The 24,555-nt window shown below is 45.9% G+C and overlaps 1 protein-coding gene across 4 annotated transcripts; it reads right to left on the bottom strand.

Annotated features, from left to right (window-relative positions):
- Positions 1-36: 36 nt before the first annotated feature.
- LOC110512480 (flotillin-1) lies at positions 37-23,872 on the bottom strand. 4 transcript variants are annotated; one of them, XM_036971271.2, is made up of 12 exons: positions 23,634-23,872; positions 22,784-22,845; positions 21,008-21,083; positions 20,504-20,663; positions 20,287-20,430; positions 12,956-13,075; positions 11,986-12,234; positions 11,570-11,751; positions 10,304-10,349; positions 3,058-3,195; positions 2,659-2,823; positions 37-2,567 (listed from the first exon to the last, which is right to left on the bottom strand). In XM_036971271.2, exons 5-12 carry the CDS (start codon positions 20,401-20,403, stop codon positions 2,550-2,552), a joined length of 1,035 nt encoding a protein of 344 aa, XP_036827166.2. In that variant the 5' UTR covers positions 20,404-20,430; positions 20,504-20,663; positions 21,008-21,083; positions 22,784-22,845; positions 23,634-23,872; the 3' UTR covers positions 37-2,549. The 4 variants fall into 4 exon arrangements, with proteins under 4 accessions (XP_036827166.2, XP_036827150.2, XP_090084159.1 ...); XM_036971255.2 differs by having other exon boundaries at positions 20,573-20,663; positions 23,634-23,840; XM_090228033.1 differs by having other exon boundaries at positions 20,573-20,663; positions 22,784-22,989; positions 23,634-23,789.
- Between the last annotated feature and the right edge of the window lie 683 nt (positions 23,873-24,555).

The following is a 24,555-nucleotide window of genomic DNA, read 5'->3' on the forward strand; positions in this document are numbered from 1 at the left end:
CTTGTCATTAAAACACACACACATGACAACAAAGGGTTTACGTTAGGAAATCAGAGTTTGTGTTTATATGTTGTTACAATAATTTCATTCCAAATATTTATAACTTAGTGCACTTGCATACTAAATTTACACTACACGGGAGGCCAGGATTATTTTGGCAAGTCAACAAAGTATAGATGGAAATAAACACAGAAATCACATTTAACTAAGTGCAGCTACAGTACAGAAAAAGGCTAGAAGTCACAAATCATTGACTGATGTAATATACAGGTGTGTGCATAAGTGAAAGCAGTAGAATTTGTTTGACGAAATTGGCTTTCATTAATATCTTTAGGACATAGCATGCCTCTAGATTGTTCATGTTTAACCTGGTGTGATAGTTTAGCCTTTAGGTTGAGAGAAAAATGGGAAGCTTTCAACTTAGTCAGGCACTTGGTAACAAAATGCATAGACAGCCAGATCGCATGTAAGCTTTGGGGTAGTATTCAATCCGGTAGAGAGAAGTAGCTTCTAGAATCCTGAGCAGCGGTATAGAATTAGAAGGATTCTATTTCTATGGTATAGAACAAGTCCCTAACAACTACAACAACCCTGTACTACAAAAGGATCAAACCAGCACGACAAAAATACCCCCATTCTAATGATATTACGATATGAAAGGATAGCTCCTAATTCAAATGTATATTGTCTACTCCAATCTATAGAAGGTTCCTGTATACCCCACTGGACCATACAACTTAATGGAAGTCCACTACTTTAGTGTTTTTGCCTGTTCCATTGTCATTGTCAAGGGAAACATGTTTGGCATGGCAATTCTATAAGGATTTGAAAAGAGAGCAGAAACAGACTGGCACCCATTCCCCTCTTCTACACACATACCTTCACCTCAAACAACACCATACACCACGTGACTGACAGTACACCTGACCTAGAGAGACCTCTGAGGTTAGCCTTCAGCAGGAAATCCCCAGTCTGCTCCCTCCCTCTTCCTTCCAATCACTTCACAGAATGTCTCCACCTTTATACAGTTGTAGCACAGTAGAAGCTCTGATCGAAGGCCTGTCTGTCTAATAAGTCTAGGGTTTAGAAACACACTGGAACTAAGCCATAATGGTGTACATGACAATCTGTCTGTTGGATAAACAACAGTATAGTAACAGAATCTGTAGTTCCTTGTTTATTGCTTTGGTAATTAGATTAGGTACCATCAGTCGGTACTCCATTGATTGTGTCTATGCCAGTATTGTACCAACACAGAAGAGGTTTAGTGCCAACCCATCATATAGTTTGTGATGTCATCCCCCACAAATGGCAGAGTCATGGCAAAAAGCCCACAAATCATAAAACAGACTTACAAAAAACAGCATAATCTGCATGTAACTTGGCTTCTATTGTAATATGGCTTGTAGTGATATGATTAATTAGACTCTAAAACAAGGCACTGGCCATTCTAGAGTGTCATCTTAGAGATATGAGTAGATAGACTGATCTAGAGTCTACTGTCAGGGGAGCACATAGTGGAAAACCACTTTGTCCATACGGTGGTAGACAGAGGTACTGGAATGCTGTACGGCATGCAGAAGTCATGTATAAAAATGACTACCATTATCTAAATTCTGATTGTGGACATTTCTTCATTTCTTCCCAGTGAAAGTAAAAAGCATTTCTTCATTTTCAAAGCAATTGATAGCAACTAAGCAAGCTTCCGATGCTGAGAACCTTCTAGAACTGCAAATGTTGACAAAACAATCAGCTGACAAACCCAACAATAACATGGATGACCTCATACTGACACGATTATTTCCTACATCATTTCTCAAACACAACCACATCCCAATGAAATAACATTCTAGGAATTACAACTATGTGACAGTTGAACAGTTTATATGGACCCAAACCTGTAATGGAGGGAGACAGAGGCAGGCTTGAAGCAGTGATTAAAACACACTGAATAGCGGACGGAGAGAAGAGTACAGAATGGTGGAGGAGGCGGAGTTACTACCAGAACGACGAAGGCCGTGTCATGCTAGTCCAAAGTGCTTTTCTTTCCTTCATCCAAGCTGAACTAACCAGTTATGAATGACCAGGACACACACTCCCCCAGTAGGCTTACAACATACAGCTTGGAACCATCCTCTGTTTTCAGATCAGTGCCAACAAGGACCAGGAAGCAAGAGGGGAGGTCGAATAAGAGTGTTGAGACATGCCCTAAGGAGACAGGCATGCCCTAAGGAGACAGGCATGCCCTAAGGAGACAGGCATGCCCTAAGGAGACAGGCATGCCCTAAGGAGACAGGCATGCAGACAGACATGCCCTAAGGAGACAGGCATGCAGACAGACATGCCCTAAGGAGACAGGCATGCAGACAGACATGCAGACAGACATGCCCTAAGGAGACAGGCATGCAGACAGACATGCCCTAAGGAGACAGGCATGCAGACAGACAACTACACTAGGTAATAATAATTATAGGCACAAGGAGGCAGTATGGAGTTCCTGGTCTGGCGGTGCAGGCTGTCTCAATAACTAGGCTCCATTCTCAGCCCATTCAGGTGGACAGCCCAACCTGTGGAAAGAAGGGGAGAGAATGTCAGTGTTTGTCGACAAATATGTACACACAAATTCTATTTTCCTCTCTCTTCCTCACACACACACACCTGTGAGATGTTGATTCCAGTGAGTTTCTCCACGGCAGCTGGTAGTCTGGTCATGATGTCCAGAACCTCTCCGGTCAGCTTGGCCGCGCCCACCTCACCCCCGCCGCTGGAAACCATGGTAACCTTCTGGGCCATGGAGAGGGGCCTGCTGATCTCCTCTGCTATCTAGAGGACAGGAGGAGTGATGGCAGCCTCAGGAAGAGAACAGCAGCAGACAGGACTGCAGTAACAGTACACTACATGTCCATCTGTCATCTAATCAATCTGTCATCCATCTATCCTCATATCCACTGAATCTGACCATCCATCCAATCTCTTCATCCATCCGCTTAAACTCTCCCCCATCAATCCTTCTCCCTATCCATGCACCCTCCCAGTCCTACTCCCAGTGTGACTGACCAGTGGTAGTTTCTCCAGCAGCATGTCCACCATGGCCCCCTCCCCGTACTGTTTAAAAGCCTCAGCCTTCTTAGCCATCTGCTCTGCCTCGGCACGACCTTTAGCCTCCAGAGCAAACGCCTCAGCATCGCCCCTCATCTACACAGACAGGACAGAGAACACATTAGTTCAAATAAACAAAGGTTGTATATATGAAATAATAAATAAGAACACTCAGTTGCCAGTTTATTAGGTATACCCATCTAGTACCAGGTAGGGTCCAGAACAGCCTGAATTCTTCGGGTATGGAAACATTGCTCAATTGGTTTCAAGGGACCTACTCGTGTGGCAGGAAAACATTCCCCACACCATTACACCACCAGCCTGTACCATTAACACCAGGCTGGATGGGGCCATGGAGTCATGCTGCTGACACCAAATCCTGACTGCCACCAGCATGATGCAACAGGAACCGGGATTCGTCAAGCCAGGCAATGTTTTTCCACTCAATTGTCGAGTGTTGGTGATCGCGTGCCCACTGGAGCTGATAGGAGTGGAACCCGGTGTGGTCGTCTGCTGCAGTAGCCCATCCGTGACAAGGACCGACGAGTTGTGCCTTTCGAGATGTCGTTCTGCGCCGCCATTTGCCTGTTTGTGGCCCATCTCTTAGCACGATCCTTGATGTTCTCCTCCAACCTCTCTCAACAACGAGCTGTTTTCACCCACAGGACTGCCGCTGACTGGATGTTTTGTGTTTGTCGCACCATTCTCGGTAAACCCCAGGTACACCCCAGAGACTCGGTAAACCCCAGAGACTCGGTACACCCCAGAGACTCGGTACACTCCAGAGACTCGGTACACCCCAGAGACTCGGTACACCCCAGAGACTCGGTACACCCCAGAGACTCGGTACACCCCAGAGACTCGGTACACCCCAGAGACTCGGTACACCCCAGAGACTCGGTACACCCCAGAGACTCGGTACACCCCAGAGACTCGGTAAACCCCAGAGACTCGGTAAACTTTGTCGATTCCGGAGCTAACATCAATTGTTCCGGAGCTAGCCAGCTGAAGAGTTCCACCAATCACTCCTGGGCTGCAGTCACCTATCCGGACCCGTTTTGCTGCCTACGCGGAGCCCCACCGGGCCTTCACGGCTAGACTGCCGACGTTGTCTACCCGAGGGAACTGTCCGGCTGGCTCCTCCGGCGCAACGTTGCCTGGGCGCCCATCTGCGGCATGCTAGCCGTTGGCTATCTTATCGGCTGCTATCTGAATAGACAATCGGACAATTTGTATATTATTTATTTATTTTTCTTCTTGGGCCTCTATAACTATATCTATTGTTTTTATTTTTGTTGTTGTTGTGTGATTTGGATTCATCCCCTCTACCACACGGAAACCCACTAATCTACTGACGGAACGCAAGAGTTGGCTAATAACAGACCTCCATCTTATGCTAGCTTGCTCCTATGCTAGCTTGCTACCGATTTAGCTGTCTAAATCGCCGTGACCCCCAACCAACCTCTCCACTCACTGGACCCTTTTGATCACTCGACTGAGCATGCCTCTCCTTCATGTCAATATGCCTTGTCCATTGCTGTTCTGGTTAGTGTTTATTGGCTTATTTCACTGTAGAGCCTCTAGTCCTGCTCATTATACCTTATCCAACCTATTAGTTCCACCACCCACACATGCAATGACATCTCCTGGTTTCAATGATGTTTCTAGAGACAATATCTCTCTCTTCATCACTCAATACCTAGGTTTACCTCCACTGTATTCACATCCTACCTTACCTTTGTCTGTACATTATACCTTGATGCTATTTTATTGTCCCCAGAAACCTCCTTTTACTCTCTGTTCATAGACGTTCTAAACGACCAATTCTTATTGCTTTTAGCCGCACCCTTATTCTACTCCTACTCTGTTCATCTGGCGATGTAGAGGTGAATCCAGGCCCTGCAGTGCCTAGCTCCACTCCTATTCCCCAGGCGCTCTCTTTTGACGACTTCTGTAACCGTAATAGCCTTGGTTTCATGCATGTTAACATTAGAAGCCTCCTCCCTAAGTTTGTTCTATTCACTGCTTTAGCACACTCTGCCAACCCGGATGTTCTAGCTGTGTCTGAATCCTGGCTTAGGAAGACCACCAAAAATTCAGACATTTTAATTCCAAACTACAACATTTTCAGACAAGATAGAACTGCCAAAGGGGGCGGTGTTGCAATCTACTGCAAAGATAGCCTGCAGAGTTCTGTCCTACTATCCAGGTCTGTACCCAAACAATTTGAACTTCTACTTTTAAAAATCCACCTCTCTAAAAACAAGTCTCTCACCGTTGCCGCCTGCTATAGACCACCCTCTGCCCCCAGCTGTGCTCTGGACACCATATGTGAACTGATTGCCCCCCATCTATCTTCAGAGCTTGTGCTGCTAGGCGACCTAAACTGGAACATGCTTAACACCCCAGCCATCCTATAATCTAAACTTGATGCCCTCAACCTCACACAAATTATCAATGAACCTACCAGGTACCTCCCCAAAGCCTTAAACACGGGCACCCTCATAGATATCATCCTAACAAACTTGCCCTCTAAATACACCTCTGCTGTTTTCAACCAAGATCTCAGCGATCACTGCCTCATTGCCTGCATCCGTAATGGGACAGCGGTCAAACGACCTCCACTCATCACTGTAAAACGCTCCCTGAAACACTTCAGCGAGCAGGCCTTTCTAATCGACCTGGCCGGGGTATCCTGGAAGGATATTGACCTCATCCCGTCAGTAGAGGATGCCTGGATATTTTTTTTAAAATGCCTTCCTAACCATCTTAAATAAACATGCCCCATTCAAGAAATTTAGAACCAGGAATAGATATAGCCCTTGGTTCTCCCCAGACCTGACTGCCCTTAACCAACAAAAAAACATCCTATGGCGGGCGTTCTGCATTAGCATCGAACAGCCCCCGTGATATGCAGCTGTTCAGGGAAGCTAGAAACCATTATACACAGGCAGTTAGAAAAGCCAAGGCTAGCTTTTTCAAGCAGAAATTTGCTTCCTGCAACACTAACTCAAAAAAGTTCTGGGACACTGTAAAGTCCATGGAGAATAAGAACCCCTCCTCCCAGCTGCCCACTGCACTGAAGATAGGAAACACTGTCACCACTGATAAATCCACCATAATTGAGAATTTCAATAAGCATTTTTCTACGGCTGGCCATGCTTTCCACCTGGCTACTCCTACCCCGGTCAACAGCACTGCACCCCCCACAACAACTCGCCCAAGCCTTCCCCATTTCTCCTTCTCCCAAATCTGCTCAGCTGATGTTCTGAATGAGCTGCAAAATCTTGGACCCCTACAAATCAGCCGGGCTAGACAATCTGGACCCTTTCTTTCTAAAATTATCTGCCAAAATTGTTGCCACCCCTATTACTAGCCTGTTCAACCTCTCTTTCGTGTCGTCTGAGATTCCCAAAGATTGGAAAGCAGCTGCGGTCATCCCCCTCTTCAAAGGGGGTGACACTCTTGACCCAAACTGCTACAGACCTATATCTATCCTACCATGCCTTTCTAAGGTCTTCGAAAGCCAAGTCAACAAACAGATTACCGACCATTTCGAATCTCACCATACCTTCTCTGCTATGCAATCTGGTTTCAGAGCTGGTCATGGGTGCACCTCAGCCACGCTCAAGGTCCTAAATGATATCTTAACCGCCATCGATAAGAAACATTACTGTGCAGCCGTATTCATTGATCTGACCAAGGCTTTCGACTCTGTCAATCACCACATCCTCATCGGCAGACTCAACAGCCTTGGTTTCTCAAATGATTGCCTCGCCTGGTTCACCAACTACTTCTCTGATAGAGTTCAGTGTGTCAAATCGGAGGGTCTGCTGTCCGGACCTCTGGCAGTCTCTATGGGGGTGCCACAGGGTTCAATTCTTGGACCGACTCTCTTCTCTGTATACATCAATGAGGTCGCTCTTGCTGCTGGTGAGTCTCTGATCCACCTCTACGCAGGCAACACCATTATGTATACTTCTGGCCCTTCTTTGGACACTGTGTTAACAACCCTCCAGGCAAGCTTCAATGCCATACAACTCTCCTTCCGTGGCCTCCAATTGCTCTTAAATACAAGTAAAACTAAATGCATGCTCTTCAACCGATCACTACCTGTACCTACCCGCCTGTCCAACATTACTACTCTGGACGGCTCTGACTTAGAATACGTGGACAACTACAAATACTTAGGTGTCTGGTTAGACTGTAAACTCTCCTTCCAGACCCATATCAAACAACTCCAATCCAAAGTTAAATCTAGAATTGGCTTCCTATTTCGCAACAAAGCATCCTTCACTCATGCTGCCAAACATACCCTTGTAAAACTGACCATCTTACCAATCCTCGACTTTGGCGATGTCATTTACAAAATAGCCTCCAATACCCTACTCAACAAATTGGATGCAGTCTATCACAGTGCAATCCGTTTTGTCACCAAAGCCCCATATACGACCCACCATTGCGACCTGTACGCTCTCGTTGGCTGGCCCTCGCTTCATACTCGTCGCCAAACCCACTGGCTCCATGTCATCTACAAGACCCTGCTAGGTAAAGTCCCCCCTTATCTCAGCTCGCTGGTCACCATTGCATCTCCCACCTGTAGCACACGCTCCAGCAGGTATATCTCTCTAGTCACCCCCAAAACCAATTATTTATTTGGCCGCCTCTCCTTCCAGTTCTCTGCTGCCAATGACTGGAACAAACTACAAAAATCTCTGAAACTGGAAACACTTATCTCCCTCACTAGCTTTAAGCACCAACTGTCAGAGCAGCTCACAGATTACTGCACATAGCCCACCTATAATTTAGCCCAAACAACTACCTCTTTCCCTACTGTATTTAATTTATTTTGCTCCTTTGCACCCCCATTATTTTTATTTCTACTTTGCACATTCTCCCATTGCAAATCTACCATTCCAGTGTTTTACTTGCTATATTCTATCTACTTTGCCACCATGGCCTTATTGCCTTTACCTCCCTTATCTCACCTCATTTGCTCACATCGTATATAGACTTGTTTATACTGTATTATTGACTGTATGTTTGTTTTACTCCATGTGTAACTCTGTGTCGTTGTATGTGTCAAACTGCTTTGCTTTATCTTGGCCAGGTCGCAATTGCAAATGAGAACTTGTTCTCAACTTGCCTACCTGGTTAAATAAAGGTGAAATAAATAAATAAATAAATTTAAAAAACCCAGAGACTCGGTAAACCCCAGAGACTCGGTACACCCCAGAGACTCGGTACACCCCAGAGACTCGGTACACCCCAGGTAAACCCCAGAGACTCGGTACACCCCAGAGACTCGGTAAACCCCAGAGACTCGGTAAACCCCAGAGACTCGGTAAACCCCAGAGACTCGGTACACCCCAGAGACTCGGTACACCCCAGAGACTCGGTACACCCCAGAGACTCGGTACACCCCAGAGACTCGGTACACCCCAGAGACTCGGTACACCCCAGAGACTCGGTACACCCCAGAGACTCGGTACACCCCAGGTAAACCCCAGGTAAACCCCAGAGACTCGGTAAACCCCAGGTAAACCCCAGAGACTCGGTAAACCCCAGGTAAACCCCAGAGACTCGGTACACCCCAGAGACTCGGTACACCCCAGGTAAACCCCAGAGACTCAGTAAACCCCAGGTACACCCCAGAGACTCGGTACACCCCAGAGACTCGGTACACCCCAGAGACTCGGTACACCCCAGAGACTCGGTACACCCCAGAGACTCGGTACACCCCAGGTACACCCCAGAGACTCAGTAAACCCCAGGTACACCCCAGAGACTCGGTACACCCCAGAGACTCGGTACACCCCAGAGACTCGGTAAACCCCAGAGACTCGGTAAACCCCAGAGACTCGGTAAACCCCAGAGACTCGGTAAACCCCAGAGACTCGGTACACCCCAGAGACTCGGTACACCCCAGAGACTCGGTACACCCCAGGTAAACCCCAGGTAAACCCCAGAGACTCGGTAAACCCCAGGTAAACCCCAGAGACTCGGTAAACCCCAGAGACTCGGTAAACCCCAGAGACTCGGTAAACCCCAGGTAAACCCCAGAGACTCGGTACACCCCAGAGACTCGGTACACCCCAGGTAAACCCCAGAGACTCAGTAAACCCCAGGTACACCCCAGAGACTCGGTACACCCCAGAGACTCGGTACACCCCAGAGACTCGGTACACCCCAGAGACTCGGTACACCCCAGAGACTCGGTACACCCCAGAGACTCGGTACACCCCAGAGACTCGGTACACCCCAGGTAAACCCCAGAGACTCAGTAAACCCCAGGTACACCCCAGAGACTCGGTACACCCCAGAGACTCGGTACACCCCAGAGACTCGGTACACCCCAGAGACTCGGTACACCCCAGAGACTCGGTACACCCCAGAGACTCGGTACACCCCAGAGACTCGGTACACCCCAGGTAAACCCCAGAGACTCAGTAAACCCCAGGTACACCCCAGAGACTCGGTACACCCCAGAGACTCGGTACACCCCAGAGACTCGGTACACCCCAGAGACTCGGTACACCCCAGAGACTCGGTACACCCCAGAGACTCGGTACACCCCAGAGACTCGGTACACCCCAGCTGTTTGAGGTACTGGAACCGGCGCGCCTGGCACCAACGATCACGCCACGCTCAAAGTTTCTTAGGTCACTCGTTTTGCCCATTCTAACGTTCAATGTAACAGAAATGCCAGTCTGTCCGCTTTATATAGCAGGCCACGTGACTCACTGTCTGTAGGAGCGAACCATTTTCATGAACAAGGTGGTGTACATAATAAACTTCTGAACCACGTTGTTTTATGAAAAATATATCCAAATGGGAAATGGATGGTTTAATAAGGATGTGTATAATATATGAAACAGGAAGAGAGAGAACTTATCCTAAAGTAAGGTTATATTAAGGGAAGTGAGCGAAGTCTACGAAGGAGGAGACAGGGAATATAGAATAGAGATGGGAAGAGAGAACACTATGGAGAGAACACTATGGAGAGATGGATATGGAGAGAGGGGAGATACAGAGAGCGAGAGAAAGTGGATGAAAGGGTGGAAGGGACAGGCTGTCAGGGGGGAGCTAAGACAGGAGGCATATCAGACAGCTATTGTACTGGGCGTGAAGAGACAACAGGAGTGACAGGAGAGTGGAGGGACATGATAGAGAGAGGAGAGAAGGGAGGCGCTGCTGAACTCACTCTGATGGACTCTGCCTCTGCCTCAGCCTCCATGATGAGCTGTGCACTGTGAAAGAGAGAGACAGTTTGAGTTGAGCTGAACAAATGTTGGACCCTTAACAGGACTCACTGTCCAGGACTACTGACGACTACAGAACAGAACATATCCACAGTTCTGACATACCCCCATCATTCCCCTTTTATGGTGACAATAAGGCCTTTATTTGCTGTTTACTTTAAAGGTATTGCAATTAGACATTTAAAGTGTCTCAAAGGAATAGCAATGGTGAACTTGATCAAATGTCCCGGAGGGGGTGTACCTGACCGTTTCTGAAAGACAGAAACAAAATGTCCCGGAGGGGGTGTACCTGACCGTTTCTGAAAGACAGAAACAAAATGTCCCGGAGGGGGTGTACCTGACCGTTTCTGAAAGACAGAAACAAAATGTCCCGGAGGGGGTGTACCTGACCGTTTCTGAAAGACAGAAACAAAATGTCCCGGAGGGGGTGTACCTGACCGTTTCTGAAAGACAGAAACAAAATGTCCCGGAGGGGGTGTACCTGACCGTTTCTGAAAGACAGAAACAAATGCAAATGGTTGTGGATCTGTAAATAGATCGTTTGCAATAATGTTTTGCAGTCACTTTTTACCCAAACATAAATATGCTGTACTGCCCATGAATTCTGAAACATGGTGTTCCTGGAAAAAAAGGACAACTACAGTTTGGTTACTAACAGCTGTAGCCTACACACTTCAATGTAAAACATCAACCACAGACTCTCATTTCAACTGTCTGTTATAAACTGCGCTCCCTGTTGGATGCATAGGCTAGCTAGAGCAATTTTTAAATGTTTATAATAGCCTATCTAATAGGTTCAATTAAATGAGAGATGTGCATTGTCATTTGTTCTATGGCTACTTCAGAAATATGAATATGGCCAGAAAATATGAGGAATTTATTCTGCAATGATCATTATTTTAGAACGCAAAAATAACAGCAAATGATTACATCTTGTTATTATATTTAGCTACTTGTTTTTGGCTATGAATAAGATTGTCCTCATAAATTCTTAATTTGCACAATGTTATTTTAGCCTTTTAGCAATGCAACACTAGAAACGTTGTGTACACATGGTCCAGAGCCTGCAGGAGGAGAAGTACATTCTCACCTCAAGTTTACTTTTTATAAGTGACAACTTTCGCGTGAAAACTGGCGCACGCAGGTTTTGGGGCATATTTTGTGCGTACAAAACGTTTCTCAATGAGGCCCTGGGTAATGTAACATACCGTTCTGCCTCAGCCAGTCTCTCCAGACGGTATCTCTCGGCCTCAGCAGGCTTCTTCACCGTGGCCTCCAGCTCCATCTCCTTGCGGGTGATCTCCTGCTCCTGCAGCATGATCTGCTGAGACCTCTCCACCACCTTCACCTGCATCGTCTCCTCCTCAATCCGCTGCTTCGTCTTCGCCACCTACATAACCCCAATAACACAACGGATTTACAAAACAACACTCAGACACTTCACATCAAAAGTGATGGCAGTGGAGGGAATTTGAGGATCATGCACATGTCTCAAGTTAGGATTCTGCCCAGTGTAAATAAACGGGAATATCTTCCATTATCAGAACACGACACACTGCCTCAGCTGTGTTGAGCGTCTGAATGAGAGGATCATTGCACGGCCCAGAGTTTGGTGGTAGGATACCTGCAGCTGATATGCCATCTCAGACTCTGCCTTCTTGGTGTTGACCTCATAGTCGTAGGAAGCCTTCTTCAGCTCGTAGTCTCTCTGGGCTTTGGCCATCTCGATCTCATTCAGATACTGGGCCGACACCTTCTCCTGCATGGCCTGGGCCTCACGGATCACCGCGTCTCGTTTGTACTGAGCCTCTCCGATCCTGGCATCCTTCTGCACCTGAGCTGTCCTAGCTTTACCCAGGGAGGTGAGGTAGTCCTGACAGAGACAGTGTTATTATTATTATTAGAAACATGGTAGTTTGGGTCCAGCATGCTGATTGGCTGAAACAGCATTTCAGCTGTGCATATATCAGGCAATATACCACAAAAATACTTACTGTTCTATTTATGTTCATAACCAGTTTATAATAGCAATAAGGCACCTCAGGGGTTTGTGTAATATTTTTTTTATTTTATTTTTTTATCTTTATTTAACTAGGCAAGTCAGTTAAGAACAAATTCTTATTTTCAATGACGGCCTAGGAACAATGGGTTAACTGCCTGTTCAGGGGCAGAACGACAGATTAGTACCTTGTCAGCTCGGGGTTTGAACTTGCAACCTTCCGGTTCCTAGTCCAACTCTCTAACCACTAGGCTACCCTGCCGCCCCAATATGGCCAATATACCACGGCTAAGGGCTGTGTCCAGGCAGTCCGCTTCGCATCGTGTCAAAGTACAACCCTTTGTCATGATATATTGGCCATATACCACACCCCTTTGAGACTTATTGCTACTATAAACTGGTTATGAACATAAACAGACATAAACAAGTATTTTTGTGCAGCAATTTGTCTTGCATTTTCAAACACTGACTTTCAAAAAGGCATTTGCATTTTTACCAAATCTGTGCTAATATCTCAATTTCAGACTGTTTTCTGTAACAATCCCAGTGTGACCTTCATACCGTAATGTTGCTGTATATGTCAGAGCGAACAAACCTGGTCGTCGTGAACGTCTTTGAGCGTGTAGCTGACCACGCCGATGCCCATGTTGACCAGGTCAGAGGAGGCCACCTTGAACACCTGCTCAGAAAACTTCTTACGGTCCTGGTAGATCTCCTACAGGGGAAGGATAATATAATAATACCATTTAATACCACTTTTATACATTTTCGTATTGGTGGCCCCAACGGGGATCTAACCCATGAACCCTGGCGTTGCAAGCGCCATGCTCTACTAACTGAGCCACAAAGGACAAGTGGGTTGTTTACGTGCTGCTGTGCAGTTTGTTGCTAACATTTCTTTGCTACCTGCCAACTTTACGGTTTTTATTATTTTTCCCCTTCGCACAACTTTTTTCATTCACCTTTTTCACCCCGGACGCTTTATCTGGACATGGTTCTACACGACCTCCACCAGCCGAAGCTAAGAAGTAACATTAAACCTTCTAATTGCAGTCACTGTACTCATAATATACAGGAGAACGATCGCCTTATGGCGAGGACAGCTGTGCTGCAAGCCCAGCTTCAGACGCAATCGTTAGGCAAGGGCCATTTAAGTGTAGGAAAGGATGAAACGGTGTCTGTGCCACCAGTAAGTACAGAAAGTAGTATAAATCCCCTCGTACGGTCCCTGCAGCCGGACAATTTTCTCATGGCTTCTGGAAGGAAATGCTGTAGGAATACTCAACCAGTGTCGCCCATTCAGCCGACAGAAACTTTCAACCGGTTCTCCCCATTTAGCAACGAGTCGGTCCGAGTCTTCTCTCCACCCGTTACAGACTCCATCCTAGCTGGAGGGGTGCTCTCATCTTATCTATGAACATAGACAGGGCTCTAACTCATCTAGCTCCACAATGAGATAGGGTGCAGGCCAGGCAGCAGGCTGTTAGCCAGCCTGCCAGCTTAGTGGAGTCTGCCACTAGCACAGTCAGTGTAGTCAGCTCAGCTAATCTCATTGAGACCGTGTCTGTGCCTCGACCTAGGTTGGGCAAAACTAAACATGGTGGTGTTTGCCTTAGCAATCTCACTGGAATAAAGACCTCCTCCATTCCTGCCATTATTGAAAGAGATTGTGATTTCTCACATCTCAAAATAGGACTAGTTAATGTTTAGATCCCTCACTTCCAAGCAGTTATAGTCAAAGAACTAATCACTGATCATAATCTTGATGTGATTAGCCTGACCGAAACATGGCTTAAGCCTGATGAATTTACTGTGTCAAATGAGACCTCTCCTCCTGGTTACACTAGTGACCATATCCCCCACGCTTAGGCGCAAAGGTGGCGGTGTTGCTAACATTTATGATAGCAAATTTCAATTTACAACAACAAAAACGACTATTTTCATCTTCTAGTCGTGAAATTTATGCAGCCTACTCAATAACTTTTTATAGTTACTGTTTACAGTCCTCCTGGGCCATATACAGCGCTCCTCACCGAGTTCCCTGAATTCCTATCAGACCTTGTAGTCATGGCAGATAATATTCACATTTTTGGTGACTTGAATACTCACATGGAAAAGTCCACAGACCCACTCCAAAAGGCTTTCGGAGCCATCATTGACTCAGTGGGTTTTGTCCAATATGTCTCCGGACCTACTCACTGCCACAGTCATACTCTGGACCTAGTTTTGTCCCGTGGAATAAATATTGTGAATCTTAATGTTTTTCCTCATAATCCTGGACTATCGGACCACCATTTTATTACATTTGCAACCGCAATAAATAATCTACTCAGACCCGAACCAAGGATCATCAAAAGCCATGCTATAGTCTCAGACAACCCAAAGATTCTTAGATGTCCTTCCAGACTCCCTCCACCTACCCAAGGACGTCAGAGTACAAAATCAGTTAACCACCAAAGTGAGGAACTAAATGTAACACCCTAGATGCAGTCGCACCCCTAAAAACAAACAAAATGTGTCATAACAAACTAGCTCCCTGGTATACAGAAAATACCCGAGCCCTGAAGCAAGCTTCCAGAAAATTGGAACGGAAATGGCGCTACACCAAACTGGAAGTCTTTCGACTGGCTTGGAAAGACAGTACCGAGCAGTATCGAAGAGCCCTCACTGATGCTCAATCATCCTATTTTTCCAACTTCATTGCGGAGAAGAACAATCCAACATTTATTTTTGATGCTATCGCAAAGCTAACTAAAAAGCAGCATTCCCCAAGAGAGGATGGCTTTCACTTCAGCAGTGATAAAATCACAAATTTCTTTGATGAAAAGACATTAGAAAGCAAATTACGGACTCCCCTTTAAAATCGGCTTATTTATCCAAACTCAGTTGTTCTGAGTCTGCACAACTCTGCCAGGACCTAGGATCAACGGTGACAAGCAAGTTTTTTTAAATACTATATCTCAACACATTGATGAAAATAGTCTTGGCCTCTAAACCTTCAAGCTGCATACTGGACCCTATACCAGCTAAACTACTGAAAGAGCTGCTTCCTGTGCTTGGCCCTCCTATGTTGAACATAATAAATGGCTCTCTATCCACCGGATGTGTACCAAGCTCACTAAAAGTGGCAGTAATAAAGCCTCTCTTGAAAAAGCCAAACCTTGACCCAGAAAATATCAAAAAGTATTGGCCTACATCGAATCTCCCATTCCTCTCAAAAACTTCAGTCTGGGCCTCCCGGGTGGCACAGTGGTTAATGGCGCTGTACTGCAGCGCCAGCTGTGCCATCAGAGCCCTGGGTTCGCACCCAGGCTCTGTTGTAACCGGCCGCGACCGGGAGGTCCGTGGGGCGACGCACAATTGGCCTAGCGTCGCCCGGGTTAGGGAGGGCTTGGTCGGTAGGGGTGTCCTTGTCTCATCGCGCACCAGCGACTCCTGTGGCGTGTTGGGCGCAGTGTACGCTAGCCAAGGTGGCCAGGTGCACGGTGTTTCCTCCGGCGCATTGGTGCGGCTGGCTTCCGGGTTGGATGTGCGCTGTGTTAAAGAAGCAGCGGCTTGGTTGGTTGTGTATCGGAGGACGCATGACTTTCAACCTTCGTCTCTCCCGAGCCCGTACGGGAGTTGTAGCGATGAGACAAGATAGTAGCTACTACACAATTGGATACTACGAAATTGGGGAGAAAAAGGGGTAAAAAATTTAAAAAATAAATAAAAAAAACAACTTCAGTCTGGTTTTAGACTCCATCATAGCATTGAGACTGCACTTGTGACAGTGGTAAATTACCTTTAATGGCGTCAGACCAAGGCTCTGCATCTGTCCTCCTAGACCTTAGTGCTGCTTTTGATACCATCGATCACCACATTATTTTGGAGAGACTGGGAACCCAAATTTGTCTACACGGACAAGTTCTGGCCTGGTTTAGATCTTATCTGTCGGAAAGATATCAGTTTGTTTCTGTGGATGGTTTGTCTTCTGACAAATCAACTGTAAATTTCGGTGTTCCGTTTTAGGACCACTATTGTTTTCACTATATATTTTACCTCTTGGTGATGTCATTCAGAAACATAATGTTAACTTTCACTGCTATGCGGACGATGCACAGCTGTACATTTCGATGAAACATGGTGAAGCCCCAAAATTGCCTTCCCTGGAAGCCTGTGTTTCAAACATAAGGAAGTGGATGGCGGCAAATGTTTTACTTTTAAACTCGGACGAAACAGAGATGCTAGTTCTAGGTCCCAAGAAACAAAGGTATCTTCTGTTGGATCTGACCATTAATCTTGATGGTTGTACAGTCGTCTCAAATAAAACTGAAGGACCTCTGCGTTACTCTGGACCCTGATCTCTTTCGATGAACATATCAAGAACATTGCAAGGACTGATTTTTTCTGTCTTCGTAACATCGCAAAAATCAGAAACTTTCTGTCCAAAAATAATGCAGAAAACTTTATCCATGCTTTGTCACTTCTAGATTAGACTACTGCAATGCTCTAATATCCGGCTAAAGCACTAAATAAACTTCAGTTAGTGCTAAACATGGCTGCTACAATCTTGACTAAAACCCCAAAATGTTATCATATTACTCCAGTGCTAGCCTCTCTACACTGGCTTCCTGTTAAGGCTCGGGCTGATTTCAAGGTTTTACTGCTAACCTACAAAGCATTGCATTGCAAAGCATTTCTAAGGTCTTCGAAAGCCAAGTCAACAAACAGATTATCGACCATTTCGAATCTCACCATACCTTCTCTGCTATGCAATCTGGTTTCAGAGCTGGTCATGGGTGCACCCTGAGCCACGCTCAAGGTCCTAAATGATATCTTAACCGCCATCGTTAAGAAACATTACTGTCCAGCCGTATTCATTGATCTGGCCAAGGCTTTCGACTCTGTCAATCACCACATCCTCATCGGCAGACTCAACAGCCTTGGTTTCTCAAATGATTGCCTCGCCTGGTTCACCAACTACTTCTCTGATAGAGTTCAGTGTGTCAAATCGGAGGGTCTGCTGTTCGGACCTCTGGCAGTCTCTATGGGGGTGCCACAGGGTTCAATTCTTGGACCGACTCTCTTCTCTGTATACATCAATGAGGTCGCTCTTGCTGCTGGTGAGTCTCTGATCCACCTCTACGCAGGCAACACCATTCTGTATACTTCTGGCCCTTCTTTGGACACTGTGTTAACAACCCTCCAGGCAAGCTTCAATGCCATACAACTCTCGTTCCGTGGCCTCCAATTGCTCATAAATACAAGTAAAACTAAATGCATGCTCTTCAACCGATCGCTGCCTGCACCTGCCCGCCTGTCCAACATCACTACTCTGGACGGCTCTGACTTAGAATACGTGGACAACTACAAATACCTAGGTGTCTGGTTAGACTGTAAACTCTCCTTCCAGACCCACATCAAACATCTCCAATCCAAAGTTAAATCTAGAATTGGCTTCCTATTTCGCAACTAAGCATCCTTCACTCATTCTGCCAAACATAACCCCGTAAAACTGACCATCCTACCAATCCTCGACTTCGGCGACGTCATTTACAAAATAGCCTCCAATAGGTAAAGTCCCCCCTTATCTCAGCTCGCTGGTCATCATAGCATCACCCACCTGTAGCACGCGCTCCAGCAGGTATATCTCTCTGGTCACCCCCAAAACCAATTATTTCTTTGGCCGCTTCTCCTTCCAGTTCTCTGCTGCCAATGACTGGAACGAACTACAAAAATCTCTGAAACTGGAAACACTTATTTCTCTCACTAGCTTTAAGCACCAACTGTCAGAGCAGCTCACAGATTACTGCACCTGTACATAGCCCACCTATAATTTAGCCCAAACAACTGCCTCTTTCCCTACTGTATTTATTTTATTTAGCTCCTTTGCACCCCATTTTTTGTATTTCTACTTTGCACATTCTTCCACTGCAAATCTACCATTCCAGTGTTTTACTTGCTATATTGTATTTACTTTGCCACCATGGCCTTTTTTTTTGCCTTTACCTCCCTTATCTCACATAATTTGCTCACATCGTATATAGACTTGTTTATACTGTATTATTGACTGTATGTTTGTTTTACTCCATGTGTAACTCTGTGTCATTGTATGTGTCTAACTGCTTTGCTTTATCTTGGCCAGGTCGCAATTGTAAATGAGAACTTGTTCTCAACTTGCCTACCTGGTTAAATAAAGGTGAAATAAATAAAAAAATAAATAAAAATTGCATAGGCTTGCTCCTACCTATATTTCTGATTTGGTCCCGCTGTACATACCTACATGTACGCTACGGTCACAAGACGCAGGCCTCCTTACTGTACCTAGAATTTCTAAGTAAACAGCTGGAGGCAGGGCTTTCTCCTATAAAGCTAAATTTTTATGGAATGGTCTGCCTATCCATGTGAGAGACACAGACTCGGTCTCGACCTTTAAGTCTTTATTGAAGACTCAGCTCTTCGGTAGGTCCTATGACTAAGTGTAGCCTGGCCCAGGGGTGTGAAGGTGAACGGAAAGGCACTGGAGCGACGAACCGCCATTGCCTGGCCGGTTCCCTTCTTTCCACTGGGATTCTCTGCCACTAATCCTATTACGGGGGCTGAGTCACTGGCTTACTGGTGCTCTTCCATGCTGTCCCTAGGAGGGGTGCGTCACTTGAGTGGGTTGAGTCACTGACGTGATCTTCCTGTCCGGGTTGACGGCCCCCTCAGGTTTGTGGAGATCATTGTAGGCTATACCTGGCCTCGTTTCAGGCTAGTAGGTTGGTGGTTGAAGATATCCTTCTAGTGGTGTGGGGGCTGTGCTTTGGCAAAGTGGGTGGGGTTATATCCTGCCTGTTTGGCCCTGTCCGGGGGGATCGTTGGACAGGGTCACAGTGTCTCCCGATCCCTCCTGTCTCAGCCTCCAGTATTTATGCTGCAATAGTTTGTGTCTGGGGGCTCTCTCCCTCTCCCCCTCCCCTAGGATCATGTTTCAGGACTACCTGGCCTGATGACTCCTTGCTTTCCCCAGTCCACCTGGTCAAGCTGCTGCTCCAGTTTCAACTGTTCTGCCTGCGGCTATGGAATCCTGACCTATTCACTGAACGTCCTACCTGTCCCGGACCTGCTGTTTTGGACCCTCTCTCTACCGCACCTGCTGTCTCTGAATGATCGGCTACGAAAAGCCAACTGACATTTACTCCTGAGGTGCTGACCTGTTGCACCCTCTACAACCACTGTGATTATTATGATTTGACTCTGCTGGTCATCTATGAACGTTTGAACATCTTGGCCACGTTCTGTTATAATCTCCACCCAGCACAGCCAGAAGAGGACTGCCCCCCCCTCAGAGCCTGGTTCCTCTGTAGGTTTCTTCTTAGGTTCCGGCCTTTCTAGGGAGTTTGTCCTAGCCACCGTGCTTCTACATCAACATTGCTTGCTGTTTGAGGTTTTAGGGTGAGTTTCTGTACAGCACTTTGTGACATCAGCTGATGTAAAAAGGGCTTTATAAATACATTTGATTGATTGATTGATTGATTAGGGTCGACCAGCCATAACGAGTGTACCCATGAGTGTTCCTGTCTAATTGGCCTGTTCTGAGGGGCTTTGTCCCTTCTAGTATTTCTGTATCTATGTGGGGAGGAGGTGACACCAGTAGCACACAGAGGAGATCAGCCAGAGCTACACAGGAAGTAAATGACAGACCAGGGGAATGAAAGGAAATGCGTTACTATTACATATGTTAGAATAACTATTAATGCTCTAAGTTGGCAGGCAGGTTTGCTAGCCTTCTGGTAAGTTATGAGAAAAGTCAACGATGAAAAAAAACAAGCTATGGCTTGTAGGTTGAAGTCAGCGAGACATTGAGCAATTCAAAAGACCAAGGCACTCCTTATGGAAGAGAAAAGGGCACCAGAGGCAACACATGCCCTTTATCAGCACATGGTGCGGTGGGTAGCCTACCTCAACAGTCAGATGGGCGATGATGGCCCTCTGGTGCCCCTCCAGTGTTTCCAGGGCGATGTTGGAGACCTCAGCCTCAGACTTCCCCATGAACATCTGACAGGCCGTGGCCAGCATCTCCTTGTTCTGACCCTGGATCTTCACCTGCCAGAGGTCAGGGGTTAGAGGTCAAAGATCACATAGGACAAATGGAGATTCCATGTGAGGTCAAATGTACCTATCCAATCAGAATACATGGCTACTTTCACATGTACACTGGGTGGGGTGTTGACGTCTAAGTCCATACTTGGGCGATGCCAGTGACAGAGATGGGCACTCCATGACGGGTGTACACCTTATCACTCTTCACATTCAGAGTCAGGGTGTTCAGAGTGATCCTAACAGAGACAGAGAGAAGTGGTTCAAAGAGGGAAAGTACAGTGAGAATAGAGAGGGGGATAGTGAGAGGGATGGAGAAGAAAGTGAGTCAGACAGAGAGAGTAACCACGACTACAGGTGGAGGCTACAAATGACAGATAGATTGTGTTGCATTATAAGTTTAAAATAGTAGCCTGGTATTCATATAGGTTCATTTAACTACTAACGTTACAGTAACAGTAGAGAATACACAGGGACTATGGGGCCTTTTTCTCTATACATTAATAGAATCCCTGAATGAACCCTGGATAGATGAACGGATGGATAGATAACCGAAAGAAGAAGGGGAGGGAGAGATAGCCACCTCTGGATCTGTTGAATACAGGGGAGGACAAACACTCTACCTCCAGCGATCATTAGAGGAGGGGAACGACCAAAGCCTGGAAGAGAAGTAAAGAAGAGAGCAATCAGACTTTGACAGAGAAAAGGGAGAAAAAAATGCCTTAGTATATACTAAAAAGGAGTGGGTTATTTGAAAATATGAGAGATGAGTTTACATTAGGCTATACTCTCAGTCAACACAGTAGTGCACATAATTAAGATGTCATGTACACACTGAGTCTATGACATATATTAATTTGCCTACATATAGGACTACATTGCAACACCACATTCCATACAATACAATGTAAGTGAGGAGCTAGCCTACTGACAGCTGGTATTGTTGCTGTCTCTGCCTGGCCTCTAACCCTATTACAGGGGCTGAGTCACTGGCTTACTGCGGCTCTTTCATACCATCCCTAGGAGGGGTGCGTCACTTGAGTGGGTTGAGTCACTGATGTGATCTTCCTGTCTGGGTTGGCGCCCCCCCTTGGGTTGTGCCGTGGCGGAGATCTTTGTGGGCTATACTCGGCCTTGTCTCAGGATGGTAAGTTGGTGGTTGCAGATATCCCTCTAGTGGTGTGGGGGCTGTGCTTTGGCAAAGTGGGTGGGGTTATATCCTTCCTGTTTGGCCCTGTCTGGGGGTGTCCTTGGATGGGGCCACAGTGTCTCCTGGCCCCTCCTGTCTCAGTCTCCAGTATTTATGCTGCAGTAGTTTGTGGCGGGGGGCTAGGGTCAGTTTGTTATATCTGGAGTACTTCTCCTGTCCTATTCGGTGTCCAGTGTGAATTTAAGTGCGCTCTCTCTAATTCTCTCTTTCTCGCTTTCTTTCTCTCTCTCGGAGGACCTGAGCCCTAGGACCATGCCTCAGGACTACCTGACATGATGACTCCTTGCTGTCCCCAGTCCACCTGGCCGTGCTGCTGCTCCAGTTTCAACTGTTCTGCCTTGTTATTTTTGACCATGCTGGTAATTTATGAACATCTTGGCCACATTCTGTTATAATCTCCACCCGGCACAGCCAGAAGAGGAATGGCCACCCCACATAGCCTGGTTCCTCTCTAGGTTTCTTCCTAGGGTTTTGGCCTTTCTAGGGAGTTTTTCCTAGCCACCGTGCTTCAACACCTGCATTGCTTGCTGTCTGGGGTTTTAGGCTGGGTTTCTGTACAGCACTTTGAGATATCAGCTGATGTACGAAGGGCTATATAAATACATTTGATTTGGATTTGATTTTGTAAAAAGTTAACAAAGTACTGTACTGTTTGAGCTGAGCCCGATTAGAGATTCCTGTCCTAGTTTACTACACACTGTGTCATCCGGGGTACGTTCAGCAGGACACAATGTTTTGTAACATTCAGATAGAAATATGTAATATATATAATATACATGCCTCTCCGACACCTAGATCAAGGAATCACGTTGGCTCAATTAATGACTTTTCTATCAGCAAAGTTTGACAATTGAAAGTGGCCCAGAGTTGCTAAATGGTATCACATGACACTTGATGATAGGCTAAAGTGAGTCACATGTCACTTGGCCCTGCATTACGTTTACTGTTACTTGCACTGTAAACAATCACATACAGTAAACAACATAGGCTTATTACAGTTTCAAGAAGGGTCATAATAATATTGGGCCATGTAGGGCGATGGGGGTAAGGCTGGGTAGATTACCCAACCTGTTTTTTTTTTGAGGGTTCTGTATAGTGCTATATAAGATTATGTTATTAAATATTAACACATAAAACAAAGCATCTTACCAGACACCACCATGGCTTCATTGGGTCCACATGTGTAGAACATCTTGATTTGGACCTAAGAGCTGTTTTGGTTAAGATTGTCAACGTCATTAGACAGTTTCCACTTGGTTGGCTTAATCGTTCAAGAATCCCTGGGGTAGTAACGTTACTAGTCTTTTGCTGCTCGTCCCAATTCCAAATAGTTACTTTTGTGGTTAGTACTTGTGCTGAGAAAAAGTAGGGAAATCAACAGTCTGGGTGGGTGTACAACAGACTACAGTTGAGAGAGAACCGTTATTTGGCAGAATGGGACAGAGGCGCTCCATCTCATCTGGGATCTAAACAGATTGATGGGAGGTTAAATTAGCCATGTGGATCCTCCAACAGTGTCGTTCGTGAATCCATGGCTTATGCCGGAAGTTAAATTATAATACTTACCGTTACCGTCTGCCAATATGTTACAGCTAGCTACATAGTTACCACAGCGAGAGTTTCTCTACGGTCTCTGGTTACCATAACTAGCTAGTTGCGTCAACAATGTGAATGTTAAATACAGCAGATAGCTAACGTTAGTTAGTGCATTTACTATAGCCGTGTGCTGTCACCCATGCTGACCCACCCTATTCTGTCTCACGGCTTCACATCACTCGCCATGAACCACAGCAAATATTATATTTATCTCTTCACAGCTAATTCTGACCACACTGTCAAGTACGTAGCTAGCTAACTTGCTACTCTATGCCCGCGTCTCAAACAAATTAGCTAGTTTAAGATTGCTGGCAGAAAATCCAACGTTTACCTTACGCTAGCTAGGTCCATAACAACCACAAACAAGAAACAAATACTTGTTATCTTGCCTACTGTAACTTACCAATCGATTCTCCCTAAAGATATGTTTCCCTAAATCGTCGTGTACACTCCAGATGGTTTCAATATACTCCGATTTACGTGACTTGACGACTGGCTCAAATACTGGAATTGCAACAAAATGTTACTTAACGGACTTAATGGAGTGCAAATGCTGACCACGCCCCCTTAGGAGTATAGTGGAAATAACGCCCACTGGTGGTCAAACTGCAGACATTCTTTACCTAGAGAAATGTTAAGGTCGCGGGGGGCAACATAGGGGAGGGTTGTCTACCTTTTTGCTTTGAGGAGGGTTGTGTTTTTTTATTGGGCACAGGGGAGGGTAGTGCATTTTTTCAATGGTTTACATTCGCTCTTTTGCATTATTTCTTCTATCCTTGCCACATTTCCTCATCTGCTTGCATGCACCTCCCCAATGTCAAGGTGTTTTGGTACTTCCCTTTTCCACTGCGCTTTTCGACATGCTAACTTTTACTACCACAGGTCAATGTCTGTCTATACTGTCCTCTATCCACCATTCATAGTGACAATACTGGAAAGTGGATCGCTTGTCAAGATCTGCAATAGGCTAACTAGCAATCATACCACACATAAAAGCATCCAAAGCCTGATCAATTTTCAATATGAACCCACAAGAAAAAATATGAATAGCTAATACGCAGGGGAGAGGCGAGGTGTATCATTGTGCATGAAATAAGTATTTGCATCCACCCCCTTTTTTATTCTTATTTATTCTTTTTTTTTTTGCACTGACTTTCTTGCACAGGATCGATGTACACACACTGGACTCTAAGCACACACCCACACATGCTACACTGACACTCCAACACACACACACGGGCACACACAAAACACACACATGGATTTTGAAGACACCACACACACACACACATCCACATTCCCTCACACACACTGCTGCTACTCTC

The sequence above is a fragment of the Oncorhynchus mykiss genome, chromosome 3, assembly GCF_057628025.1.
Source record: "Oncorhynchus mykiss isolate SJ-2025 chromosome 3, ASM5762802v1, whole genome shotgun sequence".
NCBI classification, from domain to species: Eukaryota; Metazoa; Chordata; class Actinopteri; order Salmoniformes; family Salmonidae; genus Oncorhynchus; species Oncorhynchus mykiss.